Here is a 14614-nt window from a genome sequence, read left to right on the forward strand (position 1 = left end):
TCCAAAAAATACAAAGTATAGAAGACTGTCTACTGCTTAAGTCCCTTTGAAGATGGAAGTATCCTAATTTGCCATTGTATTTGAAAATATTCTCAAGAAAATAAGAAATGGGACATTTCAATATGCAGCTAATGAGGATGCTTGCTAATCATTTCCTAAAACTGTTGTTTTCTTTAAGGAACTGAGACTACAGGTAGAATTGCTGAAAGAGCTTGATAAATTCATAGATGCCTAGTGTCTACCACAGCCTTCCTCAGTGAGAATTTCTGGGTACAGGAGTGAGGAAGCTGTTTTTAGCAGAAACCTGATGAAATTCTTAGGCAACTTAAATTAAATAAAAACATAAACATAAAGTCATTGCACATGACATGATTAAAGTATAGAATATAAAATCATAGATTTTCTATTAAGGACTTCTGTTTGACCTTCTGAGTTAGAAGATATGGTATAAATAATAACATTTATAAAATTTGGCAGTGCTACACTCAGTAAAAACACATGAGGGAAAACCCATGCTTCATGGTAAGAGAGAAGAGGAGTCTATTTAAATGGAAATATGTTAAATGGAAGTCTATTTAAATGTACATAGAACACACACACACACTCATGTGTGTCAGATTTTTTTTTTAAGAAAGATGTGGTGTCACAGAATTTTATGTATATTAATCTGAAAAAATTCTGATTTTTCTTTTCTATTTTGTAGCAAATTCAATCAAGCAAAGAAAACCCAAACTGTTGTTGCCTCCCACTGAGAGTGGCAGTGAGTCTTCAATTACCATCCTCAAAGGGGAAACCTTGCTGCTTGAGTGTTTTGCTGAAGGCTTGTGAGTAACCTGACTCTCACTCATGACTTTGTCCATCCAGTTCTATAAAGAATAAGACATCAAGCACATTAAGACTGTGCTTGCCTAGATATTTTAAAACTATTTATTTAAAAAGAAATAAACTTTGCCAGGCACTGCAGATATTCTGCTCAGGACTGTTATTCCAGGTACTCAAGAGGCTGAAGCAGGAAGATTGCTTGAGCCCAGCAATCTTGAGGTTGCAGTGAGCTATGATCATGCCATTGCACTAAAACCTGGATGACAGAGCAAGACCTCATCTAAAATAAAATAAAATTAAAATTAATAAAATAAAATAATTAATAAAAATAAATCCTGTTGTTATATCTCTGGAGGTAGTAATTTGTACTTCACTCTACAGACTTCAGGCAGTAACTGAGGTTCATAAAATTAGATCTCTCTGTCAATTTATGATATTGCGGATGGCGGGATGATGACAACATTCTCCTTAGTTAAGTTTAAGAAGCATAAGGTTGTTGGTAGTCAGTCCCTCACTTTCGGTGCTGAGTTTGCTCTCTGTGCTCTACTATCTTGCCCCACTCCTGTTTGCTGTGTTACTAAATCTGCTCCTTTTCAGGTTTCAAGGAGCCCTATTTATCTATTTTTACCCTCCTGCCCTTTGCACACATGGAGGTCCAGACCATGTAATTTAAGGGAGTTTTACATCAATATCTAATTAAGTGAACTTTCTTTACACCTGAAAAAGCAATCCTTTTTTTTTTTTTTTTTTTTTTTTGAGACAGAGTCTCACTCTGTCACCCAGGCTGGAGTACAGTGGCACAATCTCAGCTCATTGCAACTTCTGCCTCCCAGGTTCAAGTGATTCTCCTGCCTCAGCCTCCAGAGTAGCTGAAACTACAGGTGCATGCCACCACGCCTGGCCAATATTTTGTATTTTTAGTAGAGATGGGATTTCAACATGTTAGACAGGATGGTCTCGATCTCCGGACCTTGTGATCCACCTGACTTGGCCTCCCAAAGTCCTGGGATTACAGGCGTAAGCCACCATGCCCGGCCCGCAATGCGCTTTTATAAATCCTCCAAGAAAACCCTAAAGGACCTCACTTGGTCACCTCTTAAAATTGTTCCATTTATTAACTACTGTTAAGTACATGTAAACAGGGACCATCTTACTTAATATTTAATCATGCAGGTTCTCTCCTACTTTTACCACTATCCTTCCGAACTTATGGTCCTTCCCTACCATTGAGAGTACCTTAGGAAAATGCATTCCATCTTTCTAGCACCTGAGTTTACTCATATGAAATACAATCTGTTCATAAGCTGAGGGCTTTGGGGACTGTAGTTAGTGGACTAGGATTTGAAATTCAAAAAGTCATATTCATTCATCATTTAGAGTACATTCTGAATGACTGGGTTAGAAATGGAGCAGATGTTAATGGTTTTACAACCCCTAAGCTTTGTAAATTTCTCTTTCCATCCACCAAAAATATCAAAGTTGCTTGTCTGTCGTAAACTCCCCATGTGTCTTTACATAAATTAGTTAGAGGTACTATGACACAGACTCTGTCTGGAATGTGTGGTATGTGTATTATTTTAGAAGAGGAAAGTCTCCTGTTGAGTTTGAATCATGATGGCAACAACCTGCTCTACTGGTTGTATTTTATGTGTTTACAGTGGTAGAAATTAAATTCTTGCAGTGTTCATTACTACATTGAGTTGGGCAGGGTGACCCTTTCAGTAATTCTTTTTTCTTATTTCCCACGAATGCTATCATTGACCTTTTGGATTGACTAGCAACTGCACAGAATGTCTTCAAAATAATGAAATGCTCTCATGTGTGTTTTAGAAAATGAAGAGTCATGAAGGAATATATAAAAATAGAGTGGATGAAAATATATGTTGTTGTGAGGACATGAAAATTCTTGATGCGCTGTCTTAAGGATTTTCACCTGAAGTAGTCTCTTCTTACTCATACTGGTTTTGTATTGGGTAATCCTATCTGATCTGGGTCCTCTCTCAGAAGATGATACATACATCTTTTAAAAGTTTTTTTGGGTCATTTAAAAACTTTTCTTAAGAACGCTTTTCAGACGTTAACTCCTAAGTAGTAACAAAAATAAATTATAGTTTTAGACGATATTGTACTATTATTTTGTGCTAAAGGCATATTAGTTGGGTCCCTCTCTGAAAACTAATCTAATTGGTCTAATACATTTTACTTGAAAGAATAAAGTAAAATGATTATCTGTAAGTGTCAGGTGAACATGATATATAATTTATCTCAAGATAGGTCTATATCTTGACAAAAATTTCCAGCTATATTCTTGAAAATATTTTTTATTTCCTTTTGTTTTAAATTTAAGGGACATTTACTAACAGTAGCTGAACAAATGTGTTTTGAGGGAAAACTTATAAAATTGCCATAGGTGGACTCATGTCCACTGCTCAAATAGATTTTTTTTCTGTTTTGTAAATTAAAGTAGGTATAATTATTTCACAAGATACTTCTTTATAAATAGAGAAATATACAAATAAAAGTTGGCCAGACAAGGGCCTGAAAAAAAAATTTAGATTATGAGGTAGTGTATTTTGTGTGCAAAAAGGTATTAAGCAATATATTTTCCCTCAAAACACATTGCTCAAATGCTGTTAGTAAGTGTTCTTTAAATTTTTTTAAAAAGGCAGGTGGTATAAAAAATTGGCAAGAACAGAGTTGGAAATTTTTGCCATGGTATAGACCTATCCTGAGATTAGATTATATCTCATTTTCACATAATACTTTAGATAATTATTTTACTTTATTCTTTCAAGTAAATGGTATTAGAAAATTAGACTAGTTTTCAAAGACCCAAAGACTGGGGAGTCTGGAAGATCTTGCTGAAAGCGAGTTACTTGCTCTATTAAAGGATGGACTCATGAAAAATTTCCTGTTTTAGGGGAACTGAGTTCCAGAGCAGCCTATAACTTGGCAAATTGTCATTTTGACAGATGGAGTGAAAAGCCAGCAGTTAGGAGACGTGGGTTATGCATCCTGTTAGGTGGTGTGCTCAGAAAGCCAGCAACCAATATACTCTCACAGCTGTCTGCCCAGGCATCATTACCGTTTCCTACGCAAGTGTGCCATGTGCTCTTAGCTTGGTAAAATATAAGATTATTGTTCCAGGCTGCAAAGCACGTTAGTATTTGAGCCTTGAAGGAAGAGAGAAAAAGAGTAGATATATGTAGATTAAAGAGTTTTCATCTTTACCTCCATTTTTTTTTTGCATAAATAACTGAATTATTTTAACTACAACCTATCAATACAAATAATTTGAGAATATTGACACACACGATTTCAAGGAATTGCTCTATTATCACATAGTAACTAATGGGCAATTTGACAGGAAGCGTATATTCTAAGACTATAGTTAGAAAGGGCGTAGATTGAAAAGCACAAAATAATAAAACACACTGATTAAAAAAGAACAAGTTTAGAGTGGACAAATATAAGTTGTGGTATATCATTTATTGCTCCAGTGACCTTAAGAAATTAATTTATTTGAGCTTCAGATTCCTTACTGTTAAATGATTACAATAATGCCCATCTTTAGAATGTACCAAATAACCTACAGCTATTAATAATAGGAAGAAATATGGAGAGGAAAAGTGTAGCATCAATAAAATTAGCAAAGTTGTTTCTTCTACTCACTTACAGAGCCTGATTGGGGAAGAGAAAAGGACAATCATCCTTCAGTTAGAATCAACCCTTTTGGCTTTCCACACAATTTTTAAATCAAATGAGTCACAAAGGGTATGACCTCTGCATTTGTCTGGTTTTCATGAGAAGGGATTTTTCTTAATGTAGCTGCCTTGACTCCCCAGTCCTATTTTCCTCCTTACCAAGGTGGGGAAAGTTATCACGCTGGTGTGTAACAAGTTATCATGCTGGTTTTGTTTTGTCTTTACTTTCCTGTTTGTTTTTATTGGGTGAGCTAATCTTTTGAAACTACTAAGCAAGGGAAGATTTGGTTCATTCCTCCTTTCCTCTACTCCCCACGAGGGCGAGAACATGATCCAGGAGGGAGCATCTGTGCTACAGACTCCAGCTTGCCCTAGAATAGGCTGTTCGTGGGTCTAATCTACACATTTAGCTTTCACACAGGAGCCACATTCTCCAGTATCAGCATCATAGGATTAAAGGGGAAACTTCTCTCTGCTGACTGTTAGGTCCTACTTTATTGTGTTTTACACAAACAGGGAATAGGGCTGTTATCACTGGCTGCCTCAAACCATCCACAGGGAGATTTTCACACTTGGAAAATATCTTGGTAATATTATTTCAATGAGCTCCAATTATTTATCCTTCATCCAGCCACACCTAGTCAGCACTTACATGTAGTTAGCCCCCGTAATAGAGGAGAGAGAAAGTTTCCAAGGAGATAGACCATTAGAGGAACTTTCAGGAAAAGAGAATTTCTTCAACACCAGTGTTCACTATTGATGGTGGTGGGTGTGTCTGTCCACTGGTAAGGATGATGTGATTCAGTGGAATATGAGCACATATGTAAAAGCAACTTGATAAATGATGGGTCCTGAGGTTTTCTTTGTATTTTACTTTCCACTTAAAAAAAAAATGTTTGTTTATTTAATTATTTTTTACAGGCCAACACCACAGGTTGATTGGAACAAAATTGGTGGTGACTTACCAAAGGGGAGAGAAACAAAAGAAAATTATGGCAAGACTTTGAAGATAGAGAATGTCTCCTACCAGGACAAAGGAAATTATCGCTGCACAGCTAGCAATTTCTTGGGAACAGCCACTCACGATTTTCACGTTATAGTAGAAGGTACCTTTCCCATGTTCATTTTTTTCCTGCTTTTCAAAAAAGTAACTTTATAGGTGTAGTAGGCCTTGCTTCTAAATCATACATGTTAAAACAGGTCAACAGTTTCAACTTTTAATTGTAGTGTGGGCACTGAATTATATTACACTTTAATTAAGCATGTTTGTCATTTATGCCCCAAAACGTCATAGAAGGGACAAATGACAAGAAAAGATCTCATGTTAGTGGTTAAACACAGACAGCTTACATGATTTATTCACATAGTCATTATAGCTAGTCTCCTAAATTATTTTTATTGTAATACACATATACACTTCATATTATTAAATCATAAAAGCAGCCATAAGGATTATGATGAAAAAAAGTATTAAAATGGGCCTGGAAGAAAGCTTGGATTTTGCTTCCTAATCCTGCAGTTAACTTGCTGTGCCCTTCGCCATTTATTTCACTCTCTGTACCTGAGGCTCTTCACCAAAGAAATGAAAGAAGCAGGCAAATTGTTGTGTTAGCTCTTTCCTGGATATAACACTTTTGTAATCCATATCTTGGGTTCAGGTGATAAATTCAATATGTTTCTTACAGGCAAAAAAGAATAGACTGTATGCTACAATATAAATTCTCTCAAAAGTGCAAAATATTATATTCAAGTCATCTTCTCTGCAAATTCAGAGATTTTGATCAATCAAGGTTTTATTGGCATTAGTTACATTTATAGGAATAAGTAGGCAAAAATGATATCATTTAAATGTGGAATGTAGTTATTAGGGCTGTGCCTGTTTGACTGATGTGAAGGTTGTCTAGTCCTCTGAATGTGATTGACACAGACTATTTTCTGTGGATGCAATCACATTGAGGCTTTCTATCTACAATTTAGTTGACTATATTGATCAAATTAATGGAATGATTACTGCATGTGTACTTATTTAGTGCAGTGTAAGCTTAACTATTGCAAGGAATTATTCTTTTTAGACTACAATTTAGTGAACTAGTGCTCTAGGGCATCCATTAATATTCCAATAAAGTTCACCTCTTAAAGCTTTAGTTTACACAAGGAACACCTACGTAATGGCCTGTTGTTTAAACTAGTGGGGGAAAAATGAAGGACTCAGACACAAATTCCCCTCCCAAGTAGTTGTTAAGATAGTTGATTTAGTCATACCCCTGTTTGGAATAACACTGTATTTCCAAGCCTACTCCATAATGTGTATTATTATTTAAGGTATGAAGAACAGAAAACCAAAGTTGAGAATTTTATTTTCTTTGACTCGACAAAAGCAAAACTTATATAGAAGAAAGCCCAATATTATACATTAATGTCAACATCTGCCAAACAGTGATATATTCTTCTGACATTAAATTATTCACAAAGCAGTTCAGAGAAGAAGAGTTTGAAAGATTTATTTTATGTATATTTTTAGTCATCATTTGATGTTTCTATGTAATTTGGCTACATCATGCAACAGGGGTATTTTTCTGTAATCCCTTCCTCCCCTCCCCAGCACACACACACCCACGAACCAGACATATCTAATTGTTAGATTCTCCTCCAAGTTGCTGACTATTAGAAACCCTTCCAGATGGCTGGAACATAGCTACGGTAGCTGAATATTTTAACAATCTGGCCACAGTTTTCTTGACTATAAAACCAAACCTTTCAAAAGAATTGCAAGGGTTGCACAAAAAAAATCAAAGATGTAAAATTAATTATGCAATTTAAAACGTTGACTATAGGATTCCAAAGGAATATAGATTTCTAGTACAAATTGTTCTCACTACTCATAAAACAGCTATTAGCACTATTGAGATGTAAATGATATTTTATGAGGAACTTCTAATCCTTTCTCTTTAGTAGGAAACTATTAAATGTACCTTCAGTTGTATGTTTTGGACTTTCTCTTTACCTATGCACGTGAAAAGCAAATTGAGCTTAAGATGTCTTTATTTTTTTTTTTCTAAAGTGTGGAAGCGATAAATAAAAACTGTTAATCATCTGGATGGATGAACTTGTGTTTATTCAATTTTTTCTGCCTTCCTGCACCCTCTCCTTTTCTTTTTTTGTCTCTTTTTTAGAAGCCCAAATTAAATAACAGAGATTTGCCATGTGAGAAAATAGCAATGCTATTATGTATTTTGAAAATCTACTCCATTCTGAAAACACCCATTGTGCTTAAGTAAAATCATGGACTGGGTTGGATTCTTTCTGTATGTGCAATGTCTTTCCTATTACTAAACATAATCAAATCCTGTGAGCTTGTAATTTAGGTTGCAACATCCTAAATATGAAATCAGACTGTACTTCAAATCCTATAATATGTATGAGCAAAAGCAGCCAGGATGTCTTGACTAGGTACAACTATATATTCTAAATATCTAGGATATGATTAATTACACATTCAATAAAAAGAGATATATTAGAGTGACATCTAAAACAGTCTATATCCAGAAATCAAAATATAATCACATCACATTTCAATAGATTATTTAAAATAAGCTCCCACAAATAATTTTATGTTGTCAACTTTTGAATTATTTAAAGTCTTTGAACTTTAGTAAGTGAAATAGGAAAGCATTTGTATATAATTATAGACCCATAATATAATCCAAATGATTTTGCATTTTCAAAGGTTGTCATAAAATCACATGCAACTCAGTCATTAATATACTTGAGAAATCCTTTTTTTCAAATAACAAATCTATTTCTAAAATGTTGCAGTTAAATCCAATTTTATTGAACCTAAAATTTTTTGTCTATTAGAATATAGATTTTAATAAGAACCTGTGAAGAAACAGTTTCACTAAAAATAAGCACTGTGCTTTATGTTTTATAGGTACCAAGTTTGTTTTATTTTTCTTTTTTCCTAGTGATGAACATCTCTATTTAGCTTGCTTAATATATAGTCCCAGTGTTCAGATATTTGCATCTCTGTTTCCAGCAACACGAGAGATATTTATCATCTTATTTTTGTATTTACAATTATGAGAAAATGCATAAAGTTTCAACATAAGCAATTTTCACCTGCTACCATATCTTAGGATAATAGCTAAAAGAATGGGTTTTTATGAGGATGGGTTTTTTCCTCAGAATTTTTGGTTTTAAGGCTCAAGAAGCAGCTATTTCTGAGCAGGACAAGCTTGAAATCTCTCTCAATATTACTGACTCAGGACCAGCTTACTTCTATAGGAGAAACACATGAAAAGCATCAGAGTAAATGTTCAAGCAATTACAAAGAAAGCTTACACAGAAGGGTTAAGGTAAAGTATAGTGATGAAGCCTAGTGAATGCTCAGAACTTCTGGAGTCAGTTGATAAATATAGGGGGAGCTTGGACTTGGAAGCATAAATTGAATTAACCTTCTTTCCTGTCTTTGGTACAAATTCATAAGATAAAACTGAATTAGAAACAAAATCACATGACTTCAGAGTCTTAATGCTGCTCATCCATAGTTGCTGTGTATATATATATGGAATGGCAAGAACAGGAATTGGAGCTTCCTTTGCTGGTGGCCCTGGCCAAGTCAGGAAACTTCTCCAAAGCTCAGCCCTCTGTAAGGTGAAAGCATTGGATGAGGTGATAATTTGGGACCTCTTTCAGTAATACTAATATTACTAATAGTCCTAATAGTAAATGTCCTAATGATAATAGTAATTATTCATGAAGATTTACAGAAATACCATCATTGCTTGATTTTCTTTATTTTTGCATATGTTGAAAGCAATTGTTGTAATTTTCTACTATAAATATGATATACCATAATGTTCGTGTTCATGGAATATTTTTCTCTAACTTACAGATATTTAGTTTTATATTGTTTGTATTAAAATACCAGAAAAAAAGTAAGGATATCTCAAAAAATGCAAAATAGACAAAAATAAACCTTCACCTCAGAAAGTGATCTGCAATTTATAATTTGAACTAGTATATTTTAAACCAAGTGACTAAATATCTACAGGTAGTACAGCTTATGAATACAGATATTTAACTTGGAACTTAACAATTAAGTCAACACCCTGTGGAGTGCACTTATCTTGCTTGAACTTGAACTTGCCAGGGTTAGTTGTATACATTTGTTTCTTATAGTGAACTTACAGGTATTTCCTTTTTACATAATCCTCTTTTCCTCCTTTACTTAGAAAATTTTACTGATATTTTTTCATTGTATACATCCATATATCTTTGAAGACTTTTCTTTTGACTAAAATGGAAATCTAAAATATCTTTGGGTGAAATAACCAAACTACATTTGATGGGATTTGCTACCTGCAGGTTTTGTGCAATTTTCTCTGAAATTAAATTATCCAAACCATCCACACTTTAAACTTTTTATTTACCCCTGATATAGCAATATTCATGAAGTTATAAAACAAGGAAATAATGTTTGAAGTCAAGTAAAATGTCTCATCTATTTCTGACATACTTTGTAGTATTGTAATTCTGGAGCAGTAAGGCATAGAAAGATACAGGTAATTTTAAGGTACCTTTTGCTTAATTGCTTTGACTGCAGAAAACTAAACACTGCTTTTGGGCTTCTCTCTGTCCCCTCTTGCAAAAAAAAATATCTAGGAAATACTATTTTCCAAATTGATTATATATATAAATGCTATAAGATCACTAATTAAGAAATATTCAAAATAAACATTAAACATTTTAATTAGTTTTATTTTTAAAATTCTTAAAATATAATTCTTATGTATCCACCTTTTTAGATGCCATGCTGCAGCTTGAAAATAACCTATAGTCAGCTCCAAATAAACTCACCATCTGCTTATTCTTCCCTCATTTTTTTCCTAGTTGGGTAGCTACTTGTATAGCTAAATAAAGTGGTTGTATATAACTATTTGTAGTATGTTGATTTATTATACATGCTGAGTCCCAATTAAACACAAACACACACGTGCACGCACACACACACACACACACACACACACACACACACCCTACAACACAAAAGCAGCTCCCACCTTGCTTTGCAGAACAAGTTTACCAGTAAGAGCTACTATGAAACCCTTTGTGGTGTCTGCCCTCTGCTGGTGCAAAGTAGAAATACAGGCCTTAACAATTTTGGACTTTTTGACATAGATAACTTCTCTCATGAGCTCTTCACTTTATATCCAGAGCCTCCTCGCTGGACAAAGAAGCCTCAGAGTGCTGTGTATAGCACCGGGAGCAATGGCATCTTGTTATGTGAGGCTGAAGGAGAACCTCAACCCACAATCAAGTGGAGAGTCAATGGCTCCCCAATTGACAGTAAGTTTAAAAACCAATTGCAATGCAATGCTGAAGGCCCTGGTTTGATGGGATTAATGATGGTCAGACGTGTGTAAAATGAAGTTGGTAAATGGATTAGCAGGACAGATATAACGAGCAAATCAGAAACTGCTTCTTTCTAAGCAATTTGGTTGTTGAGACTTGATATTCATGGAATAGCCATAAATAATATTTATACTTTTGGGGCCCTTTTATAAATTATATATAAGAATAAAGATTTTCACTTTTAAAAGAAAATTGAATGAGAAAGAGGATGCTTCCAAGGAAAAAAGCCAATTATTGTTCCTCTCCCTGAGAAGAAACAGAGCAGGAACCTAGCGGTTGAGGGCACAGTTTAAAAGTCAGGACCTCCCTTAGGCTCAGACAGCAGCAACACCTGTCCTGGGCTCTGCCCTTTTAAGGGACTTGCTCTGGTCACCCTCTGGTCCTGCTTGTCTCCATGATTTGAAAGCATCCTCAGAGAAACTGTGGCATCCCAAGCCTGAACCTGGTCCCATTACCGCCTGTTCGCTACCAACCTCAAACACAAAGACCTGAAAATTCCTATGCCCGGTCCACCCTGAGCCCACTCCAAATGGGCTGGGCAGGGAAAGACAGGAATGGCCCAGCACTGAGGGCCAACTCTTCTCGTTTCACCATGCTCAGCATAGAGCTCCAAGGAGTCCCCAAATCTTCCACTGGAACCTAGAGCTCAGATTATTTTGGATGTCCTTGATCAGGAAGGAGGACAGAACATATTTTTATGTGTCAATTGCTTAATTAAGAGCAGGTACAATAGTGGTTTCCATTTGTCCTTTTGCTCTGGGGCCCGCACAGGTCAAGGGTGAGCCACTTGGTGAATAACAGACCTGAGGTCCCATCTAGGATGTGCACCTTGCCCGCTGTTTCATCTTGAGATGTTTTCTGAATCTCCCCAAGCTTATATTTTTTAAACTGCAGAATGGAGATAGTGGCGGTTGGTTGTGATTGAATGAAAAAAAAAAAAATGTAGCCAGCTGCCTAGGACAATGATTCATCTGTAGAGCACTGTGATGGTTTATAAACTCTGGAGCCAGACTGCCTGTGTTTGCATGTCAGCTCTACCACTTACTAGCTGCGTGACGGGGAGTATCACTGACCCTCTTCAAACCCGTTTCTTCATCAGTAAATTGGGATAAAAATAACACTGACTCATGGGGTTGTTTTGTGGATTAAAGGAAACATCATGCAGAGAATGCTTAGCACGGGGACTGCCACAAAAACAGCACCCCGTAAGGTATGGTTGGTTGGTATTGTTTTCCCACAACAGACACTTAGGATACCTTAGTCCTCATTATTATTATCTTCAGATTTGGGATTTTTCTCTTCATCTCTTTAGGGAACAGAATAAGAAATGAAAAATAACAATGAGGTTTTGGGTAGACAAAGGGAAATGAAAGCAACTTTTGTTCATAATGAATGTTCAGGTTACAAAAGTAAGGAATGCAGATTCTCTGGAATACAAAATCATAAAATGTTATATTTGGATGGTATTTCGCTGTTTACAAAAGACATTCACAAATTACTTAGAATCCTTAAAAGAACTTTATAAAGGAGATGCTATTATTCATATTTAACTGATTCATTCATTCAGTGATATCTATGGGGTACCTCCTATGTTCGCTGCACTGGACTTCATGCTTCAGATACAACAGTGAATAAAATGGATGGAATCCTTGCTCTGCTGCCATTAGACAAACAATACACGGGTGTGTACTGTGGTGTGGTAAAGCCTGAAAGAGGTTCAGGACCCAGAGTTGCGATCTTATTTTAAGATAATAATAGTTAGACCCCTGTGGTAATTTACTTTGAGTATAGATTAGAAGGAGGTGAGGAAGTCAGCCATGTAAATAGCAGGGAAAGTGCTTTCTCAGTAGAGAGGTGTGTTGAGGAAGAGAAAAGAGGTGACTGTGGCTGAAGCTGAGGGAGTGCAAGGGGCAGCCCTAGGCCACCAGATCCACCAGCAGGGGAAGGGGCCAGAGCTTAGGTAAAGATGAACATCGAAGTAGGGCCTTGGGATTTTGAGAATACACTAGGCAGCTCTTGGAGGATTTTGAGCAGAAGAGTGACACAATCTAATTTACATTTTTACAAGGTATTTTCCTGGCCTCTGAATGGAGAATGGGCTGTGTGATTGATTCTAGGTAGGAGGCCATCTGAGAGGCTCTGGGCTCAGGGCTAGATTGGTGGCAGTCCTGGTTAGCTTCTGGATTTATTTTGAAATTGAGTCAATAGGTTTGTTAATGGATGAGGAGGTCAAGGCTGAAAATAAACTTATGCAAGACCGCACAGCTGAATAATGGTAGACTTCAAACTAAAGGCAAGTCGCTGGAATCCAAGCTCTGTGTTCTGTTCACAGCTTTTGGTCATGGCTCTCCCTGTTGCCCTGCAAACAGGTCATAAACTTTTACAGGTTGGGATATTTGATGACAGTGGGTTGGCTAAAGGATTTGAAATCTCTTTGAGTTTATTTTAGTTTTAGGGATTATATATCCTTTCCCCATGTTATTTCAAAATTAAATCAAAATGATTACTATTATTGATTATCGGCCTAACCCTTTTCACATGCTTTGCATACGATATTTCTGAACCTCGTAGCACCTTGAAAAATAGATTCTATTATTCTCCATTGGGAATTGAGGCTTAGAGAGGTTACCTTACTTACTGGAGAATGCAACCCAGGTACATTTAAAACCAGGAACCGAACCCAGGAAGGATTAACTCCAGAGCTGAAGTTTCATCCATTTTGTTGATAATTTCTCACTGGGTTGACCAAAGACAAAACTGAGAAAGAATTTCTGAAGTATGTCAGGACTAGTGTGTTTTATAAAGACTTGGCTTTCTTGAATCCTGGGAGTTTCTGTTAGCCTTTGTCAATGCACAACAATTTCCATACCCATGCCAGTAGGCAGATTTAAGCAATGTTTAATTACTTAAATAAAGTATCATTTAAATAGCCTAATTTCTTTTCTTTGTAATGAATTGTTAATTCAGAGTCATACATGGATCAGATGGGATAAGGAGAACTATATGGGAGGATGGGGGTAACTCTGAAAGACTTAGGACTCTGAGTAGAGTGTGGAAGTGAAGAGTGGGATTACAGACTCAGTGCTTTGCAGCATTCTTAGAGAGTTCAGCCTTAAAAAACTTGGAAGAGCTACTCTTCTTGCTAATTTGCAAGAAATAAGTGATAAATTGTTTAACAGGATTGTATTAGTTTTCTAACATTGCTATAACAAATTAAATTACTATAAATTTAGGGGTTTAAAAGAGTACATATATACTATTTTACCTTTCTGTAAAAGTTCAACACGAGTCTTGGCTAAAATCAAAGTGTCAGCAGGCCATGTCCTGGAAGTCGTTGGAGAGCACTCCTTTCTCTGCCTTTTCCAGTTTTCCCAGGCTGCCCACATTGGCTGGCTCCCTTCTGCCATCTTGAAAGCCAGCTACACTGCATCACTCTGACCATCCTTCCATTGTCACATTTCCCTCTGGCCACAGCCAAGAAAGGCCTTCTGATTTTTCAGGAGCTTTGTGATTATACTGAGCCCACTTGGGTCATCCAGGGGTAGGAAATAATTTTCCTACCTCAATGTCCTTAATCGTAATGATATCTGCAAGTCCCTTTTTTCCATGTAAGGTAACATAGTCATACATTCTGGGACTTAGAATGTGTACATCTTTCAGGGGCTACTGTTTTG

The 14614-nt window shown here is 36.1% G+C and overlaps 1 protein-coding gene across 6 annotated transcripts in view; it reads left to right on the plus strand.

The window, feature by feature from the left end:
- The window catches only part of CHL1 (cell adhesion molecule L1 like), a 215005-nt gene that overhangs the window by 151219 nt on the left and 49172 nt on the right, over window positions 1–14614 (plus strand). For all 6 annotated transcript variants that reach the window (XM_017859615.1, XM_017859618.1, XM_017859614.1 and 3 more), the window contains 3 exons: window positions 704–824; window positions 5448–5632; window positions 10743–10874. In XM_017859615.1, the coding sequence (XP_017715104.1) occupies window positions 704–824; window positions 5448–5632; window positions 10743–10874 (438 nt within the window). The remainder of the gene's footprint in view (window positions 1–703; window positions 825–5447; window positions 5633–10742; window positions 10875–14614) is intronic.

Source organism: Rhinopithecus bieti, unplaced genomic scaffold (assembly GCF_001698545.2).
Source record: "Rhinopithecus bieti isolate Rb0 unplaced genomic scaffold, ASM169854v2 scaffold_49457, whole genome shotgun sequence".
In the NCBI taxonomy this organism is placed as follows: domain Eukaryota; kingdom Metazoa; phylum Chordata; class Mammalia; order Primates; family Cercopithecidae; genus Rhinopithecus; species Rhinopithecus bieti.